The sequence below is a fragment of the Erpetoichthys calabaricus genome, chromosome 10, assembly GCF_900747795.2.
Source record: "Erpetoichthys calabaricus chromosome 10, fErpCal1.3, whole genome shotgun sequence".
Lineage (NCBI taxonomy): Eukaryota > Metazoa > Chordata > Cladistia > Polypteriformes > Polypteridae > Erpetoichthys > Erpetoichthys calabaricus.
In genome coordinates, this window is record NC_041403.2 from 30,946,767 (window position 1) to 30,970,608 (window position 23,842).

The 23,842-nt window shown below is 38.9% G+C and overlaps 1 protein-coding gene across 2 annotated transcripts in view; it reads right to left on the bottom strand.

Annotated features, from left to right (window-relative positions):
- The window catches only part of kcnt2 (potassium channel, subfamily T, member 2), a 566,635-nt gene that overhangs the window by 200,318 nt on the left and 342,475 nt on the right, over positions 1-23,842 (bottom strand). The window contains exons 27-29 of one of the 2 annotated variants that reach the window (XM_051932498.1): positions 9,417-9,717; positions 8,632-8,716; positions 4,879-5,252 (exon numbers count right to left, since the gene is read on the bottom strand). In XM_051932498.1, coding sequence (XP_051788458.1) covers positions 5,144-5,252; positions 8,632-8,716; positions 9,417-9,717 — 495 coding nt within the window. In that variant the 3' untranslated portion in view covers positions 4,879-5,143. Of the gene's footprint in view, positions 1-4,878; positions 5,253-8,622; positions 8,717-9,416; positions 9,718-23,842 lie in introns of those variants that run through there. The other variant, XM_051932499.1, reaches the window with a different exon arrangement.

A 23,842-nucleotide genomic window follows, 5' to 3' on the forward strand; every position in this document is an offset into this window, starting at 1 on the left:
TGTCCTCTGTCTCATTCCCCTTATCAATAAACCACATAAGTGCAGAATCATCTGAGAATTTCTGCAAGTGACATGCTCTGGTGTTATATTTATAGTCGGACATGCATAGAGTGAAGAGAAAAGGAAACAGGACTGTTTCTTGTGGTGTTCCAGTGCTGTGTATGAATTGAACCTCTGCAGTCTGCCTGACAGATAATCCATAATCCACGACACCATAGGCTCATGCACCTGCATATCTCTGAATGTACCCCTTAACAGGGTTGGCTGGATGATATTGAAGGCACAGGAGAAATCAAAAAACATAATCCTCACAGTGCTGCCAGCTTTATCCAGGTATGAATAAGCCTTGTGTGTATCAGATAGATAATTGTATCCTCCACTGTAATCTTTATCGAATAGGCAAACTTTGTTTTTATTGTATTTGTATAAACTCCATTACTTGGTACACAACAGATTATACGATTAGTCTTTTTTCACTTTGTTGAATATTTGATAAGCAAACTTCAGTGGGTCCAATTGGTCTACCTCAAGAGGACTCATATACAGTAGTCCAGGACCAGCCTCCAGGTCCTGGTTTTTATGATGTGAGATGTAAGTGACACTGGTCTGCAGTCAATTGGCGAAAAGGCGCCTGTCTTGTTGTGAACAGGAACTGAATAAGAGGTATCAGGAGATTTAGTTGTGATGTGGCGTTGTAGATCATACTACTTAAAAAAATCAAGGACAATGAATTAAACCCCCCACCGACCAAAAAAAAAAACCCAACTGTTTTGAATACTAACTGTAAAAAAGAAAGGTACAAGGCATTCTGTGCCCTTTGCCATGCCTCTGCTTCAGTTCTGCTGCTGGACATATACTTGTATTTTGTGCAAGAATTAGAATACCAAAATACATCAAAACATTACTTAGCTCAGCTTATATATGAAAACCATACATTTTCAATTTGATATTAATTATTTTACAATGTATTGAAAGTTCCTATGGATTTTACTTTTTCTATTACTACTGCATACTGTTCATTTTATCATAAAAAATATTTTCTCCTATTTTTCTATCCAAATTAAAATGATCTGATCGTACTGGACCACATTCTGTGTTGCTAAAAATATATGTTGCAATGCAATGAAGATATCTTTGAAAGACATTTGCTATTTCTCTACTAAATTTTTTGCATATCAGTTGCTCTTGCTTATCCCACCTTTTGTACATCAAAATTGCTGAGTGCAGGGATTTTGTATTGCAAATTTTCAGCCTGCTGATTTCAGCATATTGTCATAGTAAACATTATTGGATCTTCAACCAAAACCTGTTATTAGTTAAAAAGGAACCTGCATGAGCAAAGAGCATAAAAGGCTGACATCAATTTATTTATTAAGCAAGTGTATGTAATACCCATGTGAACAAGTAATTGTCCCTTTTGGATTAATTGCTTTGTAAACTCAGCACTTTTATGCAGTAATTACAAACCATCTCCATACTGCGAAGAATCAAATTTCTTTAGGTTTCTGTTGTTCCTGAAATTACATCCAAGCTATCACTTCATAATGGTCAGTCATCGTCTTGTTTTTATGGTGCTAGAGAGTGGCAACATGTTGCATGTTGGGTGGACACACAAGTAGGAATTTCTCTGTGTTATGTACATGTGATAATACCACTTCTGCTACTAATATCTAGTTACTGATGAGGCTCTTGCAATTCTTTGATGGAATTCTAGCGCACTCCTCCTTTCAGGATTGCTTCAACTCAGATACGTTCTTGAACTGCTCATTTCAGTCCTACCAAACTCCAGGTTTTGGTTCTCAGCTGTTCTCTAATAGATGGCCCTGGAGGGTCGAAAATCATTCTCTTGTACCATGAACTGTTCTTCAGCTGCATGTAATGGCTTCCTGGCCTGACATTCTCCTGAAGAATTCTGTGATGCAAAGCAAAATTTGTGAACAAATCCTGTACTGGCAAAGCATTTCCAGTCCATGACACTAACACCACCGTACCCGACTGATATAAAGAGGTTCTGATAATTGCTATGTTTAGAAAAAAGAGGGTCTTTGTTTTCCAATAGGGTCCAATTTTAACTGATCCCTTTCAGAAATTATGGGTTTGTATCGTTCAGATCCATTTTTGCAAACCAGAGACAGACATTTCTGTTCTATACAGGGATGTATTACATGTCATTTTTGCCAAAGGCTGCTTTTCTAACAAATGCATTCATGATGGAGGAATCAAAAAATTGATCAATAGATGACTGACCACAAGGAATGGACATTCCTGATTTGCATAATACAGCTCTGACTGATTCAGTTGTGTCCCGGATGCCTACAAATGGCTTTGTAACCCTTTCCCAGACTGATAGACATTTTAAATGGAGATTTTCAAGAATTTATTGTGCCCCTTGAAGTTGTGGAATGACAACTTCTCTCTGATGGTTATGGCCAGAGATAATAAGATTTATACTGCAAAGTGCAGGCCTAAATCAAACCTGATTGTTATTTGGAATATTGGAACAGTCATCCATCTGTTTATTAAACTTGTTTAAATTCAATTTTAGGGAAACATGCAGCTCCTATCCCAGTAGCAATTCATACAAGACATAAATCGAGTGATGCTTCCTCTTCATTACAATTCTCAGCAGATCTACAAATGGCCCACTGGCTGCTTGAATCCTGCTACTCACTTCTTCATTGGTGACATGGTCCTTGTAAGTGATGTGTAGTATCTTATGGTAACATCATCTCAAAGGCCTAGATTTCTCTTTAAAGGTCTGCAGTCAAGGTGCATGTTTCACATCAATTTTCTTTAGAACCATCAGTGATAATCCTTTCTTAATATATGGTCCTGAGCTATGCAGAAACTGCTGTTGGTTGTGCAATTCTGGAAAGAATTTGTGCTTTGAATTCCGTCATCTGTCACAACTGAACTGAGATAATTAAATCTTCTCACTGTGTCATGTTTTTGAACTCTTCCTTTGATGTATTTTCTGATGCTGTTGTGTTGTTTGGCATTAGTTTGGTCTTCTCAGTGTTGATTTTCATACTATTAGTTGTAGATGTTCTCTCAAGGTGCTCCACGAGTTCAGCCACTTCTTCTTCTTTCCTAGCCAAACCATAAATTTTGTCAGCAAATCGAGGGTTGTTGATGGTCCTGCATGCAATGCTGACTGTTGTAAGATGATCCTCTAGTGCATCAGTTATGATCCTTCTAGAACAATGTTGAAGAGGGTGGAAGAGAGTATGCAGCCCATCAGACTCCAACAGTTGTCTGAAACCATTCTCCCAAGCTACCATCATAGAGGAATGCAATACTAGTTCTGTTATAAAGTTGTTCAATGATTTTACTAAGATTAGTGCTGATGTTTTATTTCCTCATGGTTACCCATAATGCTGCATGTCTTATCATGGCAAAAGCCCTCTTGAAGTCTGTAAAGTCACGGTATGGATTTTGTTGATGCTGCAGGTGTTTTTCACAGAGGATGTAGAGATTGAAAATCTATACTGTGGTGCTTCTTCCCATTCAGAAGCTGGCTTGCTCTTGGCAAGACTCTTCTCAGCTTGAGGCTTTATTCTATTGAGGAAGATCTTCAACTTAATTTTGCTAGGATGACTAATGAGGCTGATTGTACAGAAGTTTTTAGCATAACTGTCGTTTTGTGTTTTTTGGACAGATGGGACTCATAAACTTTGGCTGGCAAGCCATCTAGGAGAAGGTCATTATAAAATCAAACTGCTGCTGCCCTGTAGTTGCCTTTTTATAGGAAAAGCTTAAGGAGCAAACAAAAAACAACTTGGAGAGGGATGGACTCTCCCAGGTTGTACCGGCCCAAGACGCATCACGGAAAAGAAGTGAGAAGAGTGGAAACGCTTAAATGCCTAGAATCAGTGGTAGCCAAGATGGAGATGCGCAGAAACCTCACAGTTAGAAGAAAGTGTCAGGATTGAAGACAAGGGTTCAAGTTAAGTTTATGTATAGAGCTGGGACCTAGGCAACAAAGGGAGAAAGAAGAAGAAGTTGGATGTGGAACAAATGAGAATATTGAGATGGATGTGTGGAGCTACAAAGAAGGACATAATAAGAAATGAGGCAATCAAAGGTACAACAAAAGTGTGTGAGATATCTAAGAAAGCATAGAAAGGTAGGTTGAAGTAGTATGGGAATGTAATAAGAAGATGCAATGATTATGTGGGCAAAAGAGTGATGAGAATGGAAGTACAGGCAAAGAGAAAGTGGGGGGAGACAGAAGTGGAAGTTGCTGGATAAAGTAAAAGAAGATTTGAAAGAAAGGGCTCTAATTGGGAAGGTTGATCAGGCACATCATGTGGGAAGAGATGAAGAGGAAGACAAAGAAGAAGAACCCACTTAATCCAATTTAAGGTCACAGTGGGTTGCAGTCTAACTCACCTGCTCTGGCCACAACATAGTAAACAGACCAGTATTAGGTGCTGGTCCACTGCAGGGCAGACACAATGAAAAGAACAATTTAGAATCACCAGAGACCATAACCTGCACATTTTGGGCATGTGATAAGAAAATCCACCGAGACACGGATAAAGTGCAAACTCCACATAGTCAGCGTTAAGACATTGCGGTTGAACCCATGAAGCAGAAACCATAGGGCAGCACTGTCACTCACTAGGCCGATATCTGTAAAAAGCAGTAAATACATCTTAATCTTTATGTACATTAATTTAGTTCAGTTTCTTCTGAAGTTTTTTCATAATCCCACTGCAGTGTTGTCCAAAACAGTTAGACAGTGTGCCATTCTGCTACACATCTGTGCAGTTTCACATACAATTGCAAACAATGGCTATCTGACATTGTTTATTTCACAGTGATGTTACTGTTGAATCGTCTTTCTTAATTCTGCTTGAAAAAAATATTTTCACACAAAGTATCCGTCTCTTTATTTATTTTCTCATTTTAAACGAATGGCATTGGGGACAGTAATGCCTAAAGATCAAGATGCCAGACTACTCGTATTACATAAATACAGACCTCATGACCTGTATCACCAGACAAAGATCACAAATACACATTTACTGTATGACACCATCATATCATGTCAGCTTAAAGGCTGTTATACTCAAAAGAAAGTAAAAAAGTTTCAGTCCTGTAATACTTGAAGGCCAATATGTCGGATTTATGAAAAAGTTCAAAGTTGGGTTTCATCTTTAGCATCTCCTGCGTTATTCCCAAAGCTGCTTTTCCTGCTGCCTGTTTCCTTTGAAACAAATGCCAAAGGATCCGGTCTAATCAGATAGCTGAAAAACAAAAGACAATTTAAACTAATTATCTGAACCATTAATGCTTAGTAATCTGCTTATTACCAATTTCCACAAAAATACTTTGCTAAAAATATACTTTTGGATATTTGGCCACGTGGCCACTATGGAGTATGACAGACCCCAAAACCCCAGACACAACCCCATAATGACAGTCCCAGGTATAAATAACCATTTATTTTCACAGAATACATTTCACAGGCTTCTTCTTCTGAAAATAAAGAAGACTGTTTCTTTTCTGTTTTCTTACTTTCTCTACTCCTCCAAGACAAGCTTTGTCCTCCTCATCCTCTCCCAACTCTGATTTCCTTGGTGACATGGAGGGCTTATTTTTAAATCCAACCCGTGAATTCTTCCAGTGCCAAACCACTGTCTCCATGAAGCACTTCCAGGTTTCTTGGGACAGGAGGGCCTCATTCCAACAATCCCTGGCAGCACTCATAGAAACCCATAGGACAGTCTTAAAAAACCACAACTCCGATGCTGCCACCCAGTGCACTGGGGAATGACATGCAAATGAGAGGCAGTCTTCCATTTTCCTCTCTTGGCTTAATGTTATTTTGAAGCAACCTAACAGGATTGGTTGGAATTCTCTTTCCTGCTCAGGGTGCTACACCATTTTTACAGTCCATCTGTTATACTGACATTTCCTACCTTAACAAATGTAAACCTGCTAATATTCTTCCAATGATAAATGCAACAAATGCTGCATCTCACTGAATTAACTAGTCCTCTGAAAAACAGATACTGTTCACTGTAAAAAACAATTAAGTTCTAAAGATGTCTTTATGAATGTTTTTGTGAATGTTCTGTGAGGAGTAGGATGCTGTATGGTAATGAGATGTGGCTGATGAAGCAGAACATGAAGAAAAGCTGGAAATATTAGAACAAACAAGCCATTCAGAGCAATAAGTCTCATCAATTCTATCTGTCTACTGTATATACTTGTGTATAAGTCGGGTCTTAAAACCCAAAAAATCGATCATAAAATCAGACCCGGATTTATTCGCCCGTTCAAAAATACGACACTTAAATTTTTGTTTTTTTTTTTTTACATTTTCTTGCTTCCTCCAATCTCGCATCAGTTTCTCAGACACATCGAATTTTGTTGCAGCAGCCCAGTTACCAATTTCTTTCGCAACTTCAACTTCAATTTAAAACCAGCTTCATATTTTCTTCTGATGGAACGTTCCATTGTAGATAAGGGATGCTCTTACGATAAAGGTGTATGAGGGTGTGAGATACAAAAAACACAAAACAGTGCAAACATCGCTTCGGAATAGTTTGGGTATTACCATGTGGTCATGTAGGCACAATACATACATACAAGGTTAACCATTTTCAATAGGAAATATGAAAAGACTCCTCATTTGACGCTGTTTATTTCATTACTACTAGAACCTATCCTAGCAACATGAAATGCAAAGAACTATTGAAGGGCCAATTCAGAGTCACCAGTTTCATTATAACAAACCGATTCTGGCAAAAACAGAAACATTGAATGAAGACCATCTATGGGCAGGACACCAGGCCACTACAGGGCACACTCAATTGTTATTACAGTCACCATTTCATTTATAGCCAGAGCCTCTTTTGACTGCATAAGGACCAGCCTCAGATGGGATGTTAGTCTTTTTCAGAAAACACTCAAAAAGCTGCCAGTTTCACTGCTGCAGAAGGCAATCCTGGCAGCAGAGGTTTTAAGTTGGGACAGAGCCATGGACTGTGCTCCAGTTCACTTCAGAAATCACATAACTGATTGAAAAGTCATCTTTTTGTAGCAAGTAAATCTTACTGTGATGGCGAAAGACAGAAGCCACTGATGGATTGAATGAAATTTCACTGCAGCACATGTTCAAATGGATGATTTAGATTTGCTAATTTCACTATAAAATCAACCATGATTGGAATGTCAGATGAATCAAAGCACATGGTACATTTTCTGGTTTATAATAACTAGTTCCATTATAACCATTTCAAGCAACAAATGATATGGTGGATTGAACTGTAGTAGAAGTACCCTATAGACATGCAGACTATTGCAGAACATATGTAGTTGCCAACCTGACTAAAGCAGGAGCGTATTCTAGCAAGTTTGGGTGTAAGGCAAGCCAACCTCTGTCAGCCCACCCCTTTTTTAACTAAAGGATACATTAGAGATACATTTAAAAGTCATCCATCTTTTTACAAATGCTACGCCTCCTGTTTTGGACGAAAGGGTGGATCCAAGAATTGATGTTTTATGAATTTATTACAGGTCCTACCCCAATTTAGAGTGACACCAGTCCGCTGCATGACTAAGTCTGTGAGTTTCTTCATTTGAAAGATAGCATCAAGTAGCCAAGGACAGGAAGGCAGTACAGTCAACTGACCCATTCACTGTACATTCATATTTCATTAGAATGTAAGTAAATGCAAGGTATTGCACAGACAAAGAAGAATGTTAGATTTGAATACACAATGGAAGGACTGAAACTTGAAAGTGCCCCTTATGAGAAGGTCCTAGGAGTCATAGTGGACCCATCACTATCTACATCAAGACAGTGTACAGAAGCCACTAAGAAAACAAACAGAAAGCTAAGTTATATAGCATGGTTCAGTTTTGGGCTTTGGGCCACCAAAAAGATATAGCAGCACTAGAGTAGTTAAGAGAAGAGCGACTGGGCTGATCTGGGACTGTAGGCTGATGTATTTAAAATAATGAAACGAATTAGTGCAATGGATCTAGGCTGTTACTTGAGTTCAAGAAGAATACAGAGACACAGTTGTAAAGTTTGTTAAGGGTACATTTTGTACAAATGTTAGAATGTTTTTCATTACACAGAGAAACATAGATACATGGAAAATGTTACAAAGAAGTGTGACAGACAGTATGACTTTAGGGACCTTCAAATCTTGGATTGCTATTATTTTGGACAATCTAGATGAACAGGATGGACAAGCTTGTTGGACTGAATAGTTTGTTCTTGTCAAAAACTGTCTAATGTTCTAATTTCATTAAATCAGGAGACTATCAGCCAGCATTTGTTGGAGCTGGGAACCAGCCATGGAAGGAATGACAGTTCATTGCAGTAGATATTTAGCTGGGCAATTTAAATCTGTCAGTTTTTTTACATGTGGATCCTAATCTGACACCTTTGGCTATATTAATACTAATTAAATGAGACAGTGAAAGGAGTCCATTAAAACACATAGTTCTATGGCTAATTTAAAGCTGAGAATTTGATCATTGAATATAGATTCTAGAAATAGTGAAGCTGTTCAAACCACTGTGCCACCATTCATCCCCCAGTTGCAGATCAAATAGTTCTTTGCTCATTACTGTGAAAACAGTAATGTAGTTTTAAACCTTACTTACATAATATCATTCAGCTCAAGCCTTGTGTCTGGTGAAGGATTAATTAAAATATAGGAAAGAGTGTTCTGATGATCATTCAATACATCTAGGTAAAAACAAATTAAACATGTTAAATATAAATAAAGTTACAATTACCGAGCATTACAGAGCCAACAGCATTCACAACACATTGTATATTTTGTATTGTTCCACATTTTCCTGTATTAATAACTGTATAGCCATCATGAGGAGTTTAATCAAGTACTCTTATTCTTCTCCTCTTTCTTCCTCTCATCATCACATCTTGACGTTGATGAAAGAGAAGGTTAAAAAAAGCACACGTGGGACTGAGTAATGATTTGTGATATTATTTCAATCATAATTTGTCAATTTGTAAAAGGTCATAATTGTTTTTCTGCATTAATTTGATTCTGTCATATGAGCATTGATGTAAATGATATTTTAAAATTAACGTTTATGAAAGTTAAAAATAAATTGTGTTATAGCATTAGGCATGACACATTCAGGAAACACCTTTAAATGTGTGGGAAAGCATTGCATGGTTTCAGCTTGTTTATTTAGAACATTCTGCATTTTCTCCTGAGCTGTTAATGTATGTGAGTGCTCATAATATGGCTAGTGCTATCCTTCTACAATAACCACAAATTTTAGTTGCAGCACTGTTGGAAATTTGGAGAATTCACCACCATGTTCGTAATCACTGGAATTATTCTAAAATGATGATTTATTGTACACTATATAACTTTAATTACATGTCTCATCAAGCAGTATGCTCTCATCCTTACCATAGTCAGAGGTGGAGAGACCGAGATTCTTCATTCTATTTTTAACAAGCTCAGCTAATTCTTGCCTTTCTGATCTCTTGCAGAGGTTCATTCTCTGATGGCTTATTTTCTCAGCTGTTTTGCTTGAGTGTTTTGGCACTTTTCTGCTCAGCCGCTTTGCCCACTGCATACTTTTCTTTCTTAGCAATGGCTTGTCTGATTGGTCACTGGACGTTGAGTTGCGATGGTTGTTTCGGTAGCTGATGTGATCCTTAGTTTCTTTGGTGTCTTCACAGTCATCCACACTAACTGAAATCTGTGACTACAACAAAAAATGAGAAAAAAAGAATGAAATTATATGACTAGATTAAAATAATTAATTCCATCCATCCATCCATTTTCCAACCCGCTATATCCTAACACAGGGTCACAGGGGTCTGCTGGAGCCAATCCCAGCCAACAAAGGGTACAAGACAGGAACAAACCCTTGGCAGGGCGCCAGCTAATTAATTAAACAAATTATTAATTAAAAATAACAGTTGAAGGGGAAACCTTGATTACTAAACTTTAGGGCATGCATCGTGTAGAACTATGCAGACAGAGAGGATGACTGGTGAAGTAATAAATAGTATCAGCCCCAAGTTTATCATCTTGAATACACAGTATGATGACATTCTTAAATGCTTGTCTTCCAGATATTAGTGACAGAAGAAAATACATAATTGGCAAACAACAAATACGGTGGATTCAGGAAGGATTCAGACCCCTTCACCTTCAGCACATTTTATTATGTTATAGATTTCATTTTAAGTGGATACATTTACCATTTATACCCACCAATCTACACTCACTAACCCATAATGACAAAGTGAAAACATTTTTTCTGAAAGGTTTGGAAATTTTATACAAATCAAAAACTGAAATCTGTCATTTACTTAAGTATTCAGACCCTTTGCTGTTGCCCTTCACTTTAATTATCCTTGAGATGTGTCAAGACCTTGTTTGGTGTCCATCTGTGGCAAACTGAATTGATTTTACACAGTTTAGAAGGCACACATGTACCTGTATACCTGTATATAAGATCCCATAATTCACACTGCACATCAGGACAAAAACCAGGCCATGAAGTCCAACAAACTCTTTGTAGACTTCTGTGATCAAATTGTAGTGAGACATAAATCAGGTCAAGGGGATAAAACCATTTCTAAAGCTTTGTGTGTTTAGCAGCACAATGGTCTCAATAATTGTAGGGTTGACTGCCCAGCCAAAATAAATAACCTGGCAAAAAGGGCCTTGGACAGGGAAGTAACAAAGAACCCAATGGTCACTCTAACAGAGCTTCAGAAGCCATCTACTGAGATGGGAGAACCTGTTGGAAAGATGACCATCTAAGTAGAACTCCATCAATCAGACAAGCATGACATAAGCCACTCTTGAATAAAAGGCATATGAGCATGAGGGAAAGGATTCTGAATTGATCGCTTTAGGTAGACTTCCAAGCACAATGACTTTTGAAAACCAGGCCCTGCTCATCAACTGCCTAATAAAATCCATGCGGTGAAGCACGGTGAAAGCAACATCATGCCATGGGTGTACATGTTGGCAGCACAGACAGGGAGACTGTTCAGAACTGGGAAGTGGATGAATGCAGCCAATTACAGAGAGGTCCTTGAAGAAAACCTGCTCCAGAGTGCATGCAACCTCAGACGGGTGAAAGTTTACATTTCAGCACAATGACGACAGCATACAACCACGAAAATGTTGGGGTGGCCTCAAGACGAGTCTCTGATAGTCCATGAGTAGCCCAGCCAAAGACAATCAGTGCAGGATTTACGTATAAGCTACACAAGCTATAGCTTAAGGCCCCCGCCTTCTTGGGGGCCCCCAAAACAAATTGTCCGAGTGAGCAATTGTCATATATACTTAAATATACTACAGCATTATTTGTCCCACTCAGGCCCGGCCTTAGGCATAGGCGAAGTAGGCGACCGCCTAGGGCCCCGGCGTTCGGGGGGCCCCGGATCAACTCCTTGGTCTAATTTTCACGCATTTCACAGAGCTTCCAGGGGGGCCCCTGGACCCCCCTTTCGCCTAGGGCCCCATAATACCTAAGACCGGGCCTGAAGACAATATTTAAATCCCATATAACATCTGTGCAGAGACCTGAAGATAGAAGTTTACAGATACTACCCATCCAATCTAATGGAGCTTGAGAGGATCATACAGAAAGGTTGGGATAAACTGCCCAAATAGACATATAGAAAGAATGTTACTTGTCTCCAGGAGGAAATTTACAGAACATCCTTAAATAAATAAATACATAAATAGATAGATAGATGAATAAGTGTATACACACACACTATGGTCTGAACTCCCACCAGGCTGACTAAAAAGTAAGAACATTTTAAAAAGAAAGAAAACTTCTGACTTAGCAGTTACAGTCACAGTGAGGCATCATGCAGGCAAATTGCTGTTGGTATAAATGCAGGTATGCTAAGCTTGTAGAGTTGTACTCAAGAAGACCTGAAGCTGGAATTGCTGTCAAAGGGGCTTCTGCAATGTAACACATGCATATGTGAATGAGAGGTTTTAGTTTTTGATTTTTAATATATTTGCAGATCTTTCTGAAAACATATTTTCACTTTGTCCTGTTATAGAGTGAGAATTAATTGGCAAAAATGGCACATGTATATATTTAAAATTAAATCTACAACACAGTAAAATGTGTAGAAAAGTGACAGAGTCTGAAAACTTTCTGAATCCACTGTACCATAAATTACATTAAATGTACTGTATGTATTTGTATATATTATTTATTTAAACATTTACACATAGAGATATGACCAAAGAAAAAAACCTTACTTATCAGATCACACAGAGTAAAGTATAAGGTAAAGTCCTCACTTCTTCATATCTCTGGGGGGCCAGCGATGTCAGTCCTGCAGCATCATCTTTGTAGGGTACTGCTGCTTTGCTTTGGGTCAATTGCTTTATACAGGATTCCTAAATTTTACATACAGACTTTTCACTTTTCCACCTGGTGAGGGCATAATGATTGACCTACAAGTGGACTAAATGGGTTCAATAAATTGAGGGATGAATATTTTTTTATGTTGTATGGTACTAAATAATTAACATATAATAAAGGTATAATTGGAGGCACCTTTGTAAAATGCCAGATTGACCGAGAATTTTATGATCTGCTGTTTGCACCAAAGAAAAGTTTCACCAACAAGAAACACTGACAAACTGACTCAGTTACTGAAATAAATAATGCATAAGAAATGATTACATATTGAGCTGATCCAAAGTGGCAAGCTTCTCTTCGGTGTTCCAAGCGAAATCACAATATAGGCAAAGCTCAATGCTTCAGACTGTTTACCAAAGATTCGTCATGCAAGCAATATCTGAAAATATACTAAAATGACATTGTGAAAGATTTATTGGAGGTGGAAGAATACATTTGTTTTTTGTCTATTTTTAATTTATTTAGAGAATCCATTAAAAAAATCAATAGGAAGGAAATTGCTCATTTTATCAGCAGCACTCAAGCATCCGCCACCAAAGCATAACAAAAACATTTCATTTGAATTATTCCTTGGGACATTCACTTTTAATTAAAATGAGAGAAAATATCTTTAATGAAAATCACATTACTGTTTAGGTTTATTGTGTTTTTTATTTAACTGCATTTTATATTACAGTTTTAAATCATTTGTATGATAAGTAGTTATAATTAACAGAAAACACTATTAGGTGTTAGTAATTCTAGTGTCCCTTACAACAGCGAACAATAATCAAGCATGAAGGTTCCACTTGAAATGAGAATATGTACACTGGCTACGTGGGTGGAAAGTGCTCACTGCTGCTTTACAAGAAGCTTTTTTTTGTGTTTCTTTTGTTACATTTTCCTAATTTAAATTCATTTTGGCTATAAATGTATTTGCTTTACTTAAACACTTTTGCTTAAAAGGGGCATGGTATAGTGGTGACTAATATTTCTGCCACTAACTCCAGATTTCTAGGTTTGAATACCAGACTGGTCTCTCTTAGTTTGGAGATTGCATGTTCTCCCTGTATATGGGTAGGCTTCTCACTCAAGGTTTCCCAAAGCCATGGAGGTTAGATTAACTTCTGAATCTGAAATGCCCCTTCCAGAGTTGGCTTACTGTCTTATGCCCAGTGCTGTTAGGGTAGGTCTTGGCACCCCATGAATCTGAATTGCCTTATGTGGGTTCAATAACTGATGGATTACAAAGCCAGTAAAAGCCTCTTCTTCTTGTTCTTCCTCTTTATCTTCTTTGTGGGGTCAATGTGCTTGATCAGCCTTCTCTACAGCTCAGTCCTGTACCTTCTTGACAGTTAAGTCCTTTTTCTTCTTCTTACTTCTCCCATACTTCTGATTTGGCCTGCCTTGCGTTCTCTTCCCCTGTACTTTCATTTCCATCACTCTTTGACCCACACATTCATTATATTTCCTCATCATATGTCCATACTACTTCCACCTACCTTCCTGTACTTTCTTAGATGCCTCTCCCACTTTTGTTGTACCTCTGCTTACCTCATTTCATATTTTCTCCTTTTCTGTATCTCCACACATCAACCTCAACATTCTCATTTCTGCCACATCTAACTCCTGCACTCCCTTTACTGCCCATGTCTCAGCTCCATACATCATATAAAATAGGCCTTGAACCTCAGGAGATGGCAGTTTTTCTTCTCTGTTTTTAAGAACTGGACATTTTTAACCTTCATAGTTTTGTTCCCTTATGCTCAGCCACAAAGTATTTTCTCCTTTGTGTGCTTCCAGTACTCGCAATGGCTCACATTTAATGTTAGCAATTTTAACTTTCCACTATTATGTTGCTAAACAATGATGTCTATGAAAAGTAATCACTCTCTTGGAAGTTTTTACAGTTTATTGTTAAACAACATTGAATTGTAGTGGATTTCACATCGGTATTTATTAGAGACATCTTTGGCAGCCACCCCATGACTCTGTAGTTAGGATATAGCGGGTTGGATAATAGATGGATGGATCTTTGGCAGCCATGACAGTCTTGAGTTTGAGAGGTCAGATCTCAGTTTCTCTATCAGCTCTGCCATTTTCCTCCATTGTTCTGTAAAAAACCATAAATTCTCATTTGGATTGAGATCTGGACTCTGACTCACCTGCTCCAGGACATTAACATTGTTGTTTTTAAGCAATTCAGTTGTAGCTTTGGCTTTATCTTTAGGGTTGTTGATTTGCTAGAAAACAAACCTTCTCCCAAGGTGGAGGATTCTTGCAAATTGCCACAGGTTTTCCTCCATAATTTCCCTGTATTTTTGATGTATTCATTTTCCACTTGACACTCACAGGCTTTTCAAGGCCTACTGCAGATTTACATCCTCTCTGCATGATCTTGTCAACAGCATGCTTCACAGTGTGGATGGTGGGTTCTTGATAATGTGTAATGTGACAGTCTGATTGCCAAAAAAGCTCACTTTTAGTCTCATCAGACCACAGACCCTTCTTCTAGCTGACTTCAGAGCTCACTCCAGTTGAAATGTAAGTTGCATTTTTTTATTATTGCCTTTCTCTTTGCCACTCACCATAAATCTGTGTCTGGTGAAGAACCCAGGTAACAGCTGTTGTTTCTCCAAACTCACTGTAGCCTGTAACTCCTTCAGAGTTCTTATAGGTGTCTCTTGGTGGCTTCCTTCACTAGTCTTCTTCTTGCAAAATTTTTAATTATTGATTTAACTGGACTACAAGGGATATTCAATGACTTGGATATGTTCTTGTGTTCATCCTCTGACCCTTGATTTTTATGAAGTTCCTTGAAATGTTCTTTGTTTTCATTGTGTAGGTTAGGCCACGATACTGAATCATCACAAATCGGACCTTCCAGATTTATAATACAAAGCATTGAAACTTCTTGACTGCAGGCTGGTGATCTCCATTGAACTAATTCTGTGACTTCTAAAGGCAAATCATGTCATAATAAAGGTGGTGAATACATATTTGATCAGCTGTTTTGTGTTTTCTTTTTCATCTCACCTCATTTTCTCAGATTGCTTTTCCTGGTGAGGGTCACAGTGTCAGTAGGCCTTCAGGTCAGCCCAGCCTTTTCTATTCCCTGCTACACATTCCAGCTCCTCCTGGGAAAATATCCAGGTGTTCCCAAATGCAACCAAGAGCTTTAATCATCACCTTGCCATGACAAGACAAAAAGGACCATCCAGACTGTTATCAGCAACAAGTCCAAATGCCACGGTCTGTCATGGTATGGGGTTGTGTCAGTGACCTTTGGCAAAGGCCATTTATACTTCTGTGATGGTAGTACTAATGCAGAAAAGTACATTGAAATTTTAGACAAGCATATGCTGCCTTGAAGATGACAGCTTTTCTGGAGATGTCCATGCATTTTTTAACAATGCAATGCAAAACCACATTCTGCTCACATTACAACGGCATGGTTGCGGAAGAAGAGGGTTATGGGTACTAGACTGGCCTGTCTGCAGTCCTGACCTGTCCCCGGTAGAAAATGTATGGAGAATTTAGAAATGAAAAATATGACGACAACCTGGTACTGTTGCACACCTTAAGACATGTTTGCAGGAAGAAAGGGACAAAATAACACATGAAGCGCTTCTCTGTTTGGTATCCTTGGTGCCAAAACCTCATTTAAGTATTGTGAGAAGGAATGGTACAATGCTACAAAGTGGTAAATGTGTCACCGCCCCAACTTTTTTTGGAATGTGCTGCAGACATGAAATGCAGGAATGGGTGTATATTAACAAATGAAATGAAGTTGACCAGCCAAAATATAAAATAAAGTACTGTTTTTTATTTAGTTGATGTTGATATAAACTAAGATTCGTAATCATATAATTAATCACATAATTATTTTTAAAAATCTGAAGTGTTGTACTGACTACTTATCAGCCATTTGGTGCGATGGTAATGGTGCGAGGAACCTCTTCAGAATTGGCCGATGTTAAGAGTGGTGTTCCACAGGGGTCAGTGCTAGGGCCGCTGCTATTTTTAATATATATAAATGATTTAGATAGGAATATAAGTAACAAGCTGGTTAAGTTTGCAGATGATACCAAGATAGGTGGATTAGCAGATAATTTCAAATCCGTTATATCATTACAGAAGGACTTGGATAGCATACAGGCTTGGGCAGACTTGTGGCAGATGAAATTTAATGTCAGTAAATGTAAAGTATTACACATAGGAAGTAAAAATGTGAAGTTTGAATACACAATGGGCGGTCAGAAAATCGAGAGTACACTTTATGAGAAGGATTTAGGAGTCATAGTGGACTCTAAGCTATTGACTTTCAGATAGTGTTCAAAGCCATTAAGGAGGCAAACAGAATGTTAGGTTATATAGCACCTTGATATGTGGAGTACAAGTCACAGGAGGTTCTGCTCAAGCTTTATAACACACTGGCGAGGCCTCATCTGGAGTACTGTGTGCAGTTTTGGTCTCCAGGCTACAAAAAGGACATGGCAGCACTAGAAAAGGACCGGAGAAGAGCAACTAGGCTGATTCCAGGGCTACAGGGGTTAAATTATGAGGAAAGATTAAAAGAGCTGAGCCTTTACAGTTTGAGCAAAAGAAGATTAAGAGGAGACATGATTGAAGTGTTTATAATGATGAAGGGAATTAGTACAGTGGATTGAGACTGTAATTTTAAAATTAGTTCATCAAGAACACAGGGACACAGTTGGAAATTTGTGAAGGGTTAATTTCTCACAAACATTAGGAAGTTTTTATTTATACAAAGAACGATAGACACTTGGAATCAGCTACCAAGTAGTGTGGTAGACAGTAAGACGTTAGGGACTTTCAAAACTGGACTTGATGTTTTTTTGGAAGAAATAAGTGGATAGGACTGGCGATCTTTGTTGGGCTGAATGGCCTGTTCTCGTCTAGAGTGTTTTAATGTTCTAATGTTCTAATTTGCATTTCCTTTATTACATTAACCATTTCAGGGCGGATGTCGACTTTTGTCGAAACTCGGGGGTAGAGGACGGTAATCAGCTGCACTTTCTTTTCGTTTTAGTTCTACTCTCTTTAATAGAAGGAAAGTTAGCTTTGTTGATTTGACCTCAGCTCCCTGCACGTGCCTGAATAGCGAAGAGCAAACAACCTCTAAAATGGCATCAACCTCTGATGAGTGACCAAAGTGAATGTGCAAACCAAATACTCTGTGGACGACATTTTGCATGTTATTGCTGTGATCTTCAGACTCCGATTTGGATGAAAGTGATCTGGACACGGAAATTGAAAATGAAAGTGAGGTACCAGCATCAGCTGATCATCCCCCGGCTGATTGTGGTGCTGAATACGTTAATGTAGCTGATGTCACACATGCCTGGGAGGGCCGCCACTTTCAATGACAAGAGGTACAAATCAGACTTCGTCACACTGCGACATGAAGAGAGCCAGGCGTCCAGCCCGCCACTCATTCCCACTAGCCATCGAGCTGCCCACCACCCTCCCACTGCTTGCTAGAGACACTGAACAGACGCCAACAGCAGCCACAGCACGCAGCAGCAGACATTTTATGTTGATTCATGGGTGACACCATTGCTTCAAGTTTTTTGGAAAAAATATTCAGCCCTCAAAGAGTTAAAACAGCAGAGAGAACACAGGTAATTGTCTCAGTGCCATTGTCATCTGTATATGTATTTAACATTAGGAAGCTGCTCTTACAAGCATTTCAATTAGAGGTTCTAATCTTCTCCAGCATATTTTGTTGATATTCCCTGAAAAATAAAATAAAGGCCCGAAGGAAGTTCCTGAGAAAACATAAAAGTAATCATAGATTCATGGAGTCTAATATCTAATTAAAAGAAATGATCCATGAACAAAAGGAGTAATTTTCAAACCACAAAAATTGCTTAGAGTAAAAGCATACAACCACAGTGGCCCTCCAGGACCAGAAGCACTCACCTCTAATCTAAATAAAAATGAATAGTAAAGTAGACTGGGGGGAAAAAAAAAAAACAACCCCGTGAAAGTGTCTGCTGTCTAAATCTAATTAATTAGTGGTTACTATCAGTAAATTGTGAACCAGATCTTCCACACAGGAACAACAACCAAGTACAATATTTATCAAATTTGAAACTAGGAAACTAGCCCTTGAAGCTTTTAATTTGCAGCAGTGAGGAGAAACCGCAGAACAGATCTTTTGGCTGTCTAAGGCTCTCTGGCTCATTTCTGTCAGACAACCTGATGAGTATGCTGTGTGCTGGCAGAAGACCATTAAACTGGATTAAAAGTTCTGCTGACCCCAGCAAATGGAAACCAGCACATAATACCTTGCTGACATTTTAGCTAGAGAGAAAAAATTGTGCGATCAAGAGTTATTTCCTGGCAAAACATCTCCAAGAGAACCCAAAGAAATAAATCTTGTCTAATAGGTACAGTACCTGTCAGCTGGCAGCATCCAAAGAAGCATTTGTGTCATTACTTGTCTGAACCGCACGCAAGATAAGAAGAAAGCAAGCTTGCCTTTATCCAGTCGTTGGTTGAATTTGTAAAGATATCACACACTCAGTAAAAGTGCACAATGGCTGTCTTTTCATTTTCCACATGAGATTGTACTGGCCAGACTTGCAGAGAAATGGAGGTTACTGAGACACCAGTAGAATGCTAGTTCCTAACAGGACACACTTACTCACCCCACTAAACTAATTGCAAGTACTTGTCTTTGGATATTGGGGGAAATGTGAACATGGAATGGAATTCCAGCAGTAATTCAAACAGGGGTCAAACTCAACAATAATTGCTATACACTGGCAACAAAAAAAGAAAAACAACTTAAACAGTATGTTATATCCTACAACCACTTTCTCACTTGTATATACCAACTCTGGATGCCCAAAAATAAGAGTTTATCCCAGTTACTTCAGGCACCTCTCAAGCAGGACAGAACAAGTTGTGGTGCCACTCAAAAAGCATCTGTAGTAGAGGACGGACACAGTTCACAGCCATTACATTAGACAGCATCTGTAGCAGTATTATTAACATTATAAAGGAAACTAAAAGTTGATTTGAAATTGCTATAAATCATGATGCTCTATTGGCATGAAAGCCTAAAATTATAACTGCCTCATCATAAAATGAACTTGAATAAATGTCTATCATCAAGAAATAACAAACGTTACGGCATTGTCAGTAAAACAGCAAGTTGGCATATGCTAAAAAAATGACGCTTCACTCTTTAATATCGTGGCTTAGCTCTGTTGCAATTAGTAATAAGATGCAAGTGCACAACAGCTTTGGCTTTTTCAAAAATGTAACGCCTAGCTTTGATAAAAAACATACTCTAATTGTTCATTTCAGATTTATTGTCACGTGTATATGGTACAATCAAGTTCCATTCTGAGCACCTGACCGACATTCATCATGCTGCCGCTGTGCTTTTCCAGTGGCCCAAACCATACTCTGTAGGATATGTAAAAGATAACGGCACAAAATATAATAGGTAGCAATGAGTGAAAGATACAAGTTTTCTTTTACCTACAGATTTTGTTTTTGGAGTTTTTAAAGGTTTTGGGGATAGAAAGAAAGGTATATTGCACCTTAAGCATTTGGCAACATCATACACCCCATTTGGACCAATAAATGTGTTAGAAAAGAGACTAGATGAAAATAATGCTGGGTTTCTCATAATGAGGCAAAAGTCAATTGTGAATGATACACCGGACAAACTCTCACCCATTCACACTTTGGAAGCTTAATGATAATCCAGCGAAGCAATGAACTTGTTATCCAAATTAGTTCTAAACAAAATACTGCAGCTGTAGTCTTAGATGAGATCCTGTTTTTATCGATGTTATTTATACTTTATACTGATCAAGATGTTGCCCCCCCCCCCCCCCACTTCACCATACTCCTTCAGGATGATGGGAATTGTAGTCCCTGTGTCTTCACTGCCACAAGGTTTCAGATATACCGTACCATAACATGCCATACTGTGCCATTCTCTACACCCGCTTAATCCTGAGGAGGGGCTGAAGCCTATACCAGCAAGCATAGTCAAGAACAATCCCCTGGACTGGGTGTTAGCTCATCGCATGCAAATAAACTAACACAAGTAGTTCCCAATGTTTTTTTATACCTTTTCTAGAAAATGTTTGATTTATTCTTGCACCCCCTACAAAAGCAATATCACATTTGAAGATGATGAAGTCAAATTTCTAATGTTTGAACCACAAATTACACCATAAAGAGTACTGTGGGTGAACAAATTGAATTAAAAAAATAAGCTTTGTTGCAAAGGCGCTATATAGACATCGACCTGACACAGACTGACAACAGAGGCACGTGTAGAAATAAATGAAAAGATTTATTTTTCTTCAGCTGAGGTCCACGTCTTCCCCGTGTCCCTCAGCCCTAACACAGTCCCAAAACAACACACAAGTAAATCACCCCAAACCACACTCTTCTTCCTCCACTACTCCTCCCAGGCAGTTTCATCCTCCTCCTCCCGACTCTGGCGCCTTGATTAGTGGCTGCAGGCTTCTGCAACAGCCCAACAGGAATGAGCTCCAGTGTAACATAATTGTGGCCCCGATGCGACCCATGGGAGCTGCCACCAACTATTTCGGAGGACATAATGTTCATCCCATGGCTGCTCCCACGAATCCAGTGCCAAAGGGGCATCCTGGCCAGGCATGGGTCCTGGCCGTCCGCCACAGCTTTTAACTCAGGGATTATAAAATTTAACCTAAATTGAGCAATTTACCTTTATAAATCTCAATAATTCTGTAACTGTGTTCTCTGTGAAACTTAGACACTCAGGGGATCCCACGAAGCATCAAGTGCAATGAGAAATTGATGCAAAGTCAACAATCAAGGAATTTGGGGGAATGGAGATCCCTGTGAAGCAGAGGGTGCCAGTGCCCTGCTAAGCAATCGATAAGTTTTGTCCCCCGATAAGATCTGCACTGCAGTTCAAAAACAGATGTGCTGCACAGTTAAAATTGCTGCTCTCCTGCCAGGACCACCAGCAGGGGAGATGGGCTGAGTGTAAGAAGCAGGGGTATGTATCCAATTCAGTCCCCCCTTGTCCCTCCTTAGCAAAAATATCAGTCAAACCTCAAAATCAGTGACATTTCCTGATGAGGACATGCACAGACAGCAATACTAAACGTTGCCCTTCACTACAGAACATTTCAGGGTACAAATTCCATTCTCTTAAAAACTCTACCCACAGTAAGAAACCCATGGGAATGTGCATTTCTATGGTTCATTCACAGGTGACAATTGTGCATGCAATGCTTGATTCTTTTCATTTTGCAGAACAGGAGCAAAAACTACAAAATGACCTAAAAATGACGGCACACTGCAAGGCACCCATTGCATCATGATAAAGTCGGACAATGGCTTTCACTCAATTTTGTCGAATTGTGGTGCAGCCATCCTCTTTGTGGCATTCCAGGTTGGGAACCCCTGGCTTACTCACATGCACACACCACACACCCATTAGGGTGAATTTAGCATCGCCAGTCATCCTAGCCTGCATGTCTTTGTAAGGAAACTGGAACACCTGGAGGAAACCCATGTAGACACAGAAATAATATGCAAACTTCATGAAGGGAGGACCCAGAAAGCAAACCCTGGTCTCTTTACTGTGAGGCAGCAGTGCTACCACTGTGTCTCCATGTCACCCAAGTTGCAGAAATAAGAATGATTTTTTTTTTATTATGTAATAAATACCTTTCTTTCTGGGTCAATGGAACAAATTTTGATGGTCACAGAATGTCATAGTTTGCTGTAAATTCAATTTCACACAAATTGCTGGGTCTTCAATAATAATAGGCTAAATGTAGCCTGAGGTCCAGATATTCCCCACAGTTCCACCATCTAAGGTTAAGCTACATGCACCTGGACACTGGGTTAATTTAGAGTCATCATTTAAACTATCAGTCGTGAATTTGGGATGTGAAATGAAATACTGTACTGTGAGAAATACCATGTACCCCCTGTGCCCACCACGTAAATACCAAGCAAAATCCATAAAGACAGTGGCTGTGATGGGATGTTGAGCCAGTCTCCTGGAAGAGTGCCCTGCTAGCCAAGCGTATTTCAATTGAGATTAAATAAAAAATGCCATTTTACAGATGGTGATACTCTCCAATACTTAGTACTAATTTTTAAATTTAGAATCTTCTTTTTTTAGAGGCTTTTATTTTGATATCACCAGATTCAAAATATTGCTATAGCATTATCAGTTGATTCAATTTTGATATGTTGTAGCTCATATAAAGAGAACATCAATACAAATATACAATGTACACTCCGTGGCCAATTTATTAGGTCACATGTTTGTCGGTGAAAATGGCCTGCTCTGTGAAACTGTCAATGTGGCTGCAACTTAAAATAACAGCCAGGAGGTTTAACTGCCGTTCAACCAAATACTAGAGTGGGCAAAAATGTGTGATCTGAAAGATTTGGACCATGGTATGTATGTTGGAGCTAGTCATGATGTTCTCCAGCCTCTAAGTAGCATCTGTCCCTTTAAAGATTTTTCACAAACTACATACAGTCTTTTAGTTTGTCTGAGAATGGTATGATAAATAAAAAAATTATCAATGAACAGCAGTTCAGTAAAGGAAAACAACATAATGGCAGAGGACAGAGGGTAATGGCCAGACTCGCTCATTCCAACAGAAAGCTCACAGATATTGAAGTAACAGCTTTATTTACAACTGTGCTGAACAGGAAGACTTTGGAGTTCAACAGTTACTGTAGCAGTAGACCATACTAGGTTACACTTCAGTCAGCTAAGGATAGGAAAATGAGACAACAGTGTGCGCACCAAAACTAGAGGAATCTGGTCTAATCAGTCTTGACTTCTACTGAAGCACACAGATGTACGGGTCAGAACTGGGTGGAAATAGCATGAATCCATGGATCTATTCTACCTTCTGTCAATAATACTAGCTGGTAGTGCAATCACATTGATGAAATGCCTTCTTGGCACATTTGAATGCCACAGTGTACCTTGCAACTGCCCATGTGCAACCATTTATGCCAACAGTGTACCCTTTTCAAGTGGCTGTATCCGGAAATAAAATTCCTTATGTCAGAAAGTGTGCATTATCTTAAGCTAGCTCTAAAAGTATTGACTTTAGCTTAATCCAGTGACCTACAAAGTCTCATCATCTCAATCTACTAGCTCAGTTAGTAGAGAAAGTGAAACGCGGCATTTACAGCATGAATGAGTGGCCACACAATCTGCAGGAACGTCTTGATCCTATCGAGTCAGCATGAGCCAAACTCCTTAAAGAATGATCACAGCACTTTGTTAAATCCATACCTTGCAGAATTCATGCTGTTCTGGAGGCAATGTAAGGTCACACCTGATACCAGAGAGGTGTATCTAATAAATTAATCATTATGTGTAAAGACAATAATTATTATTCTCCAATAGTCC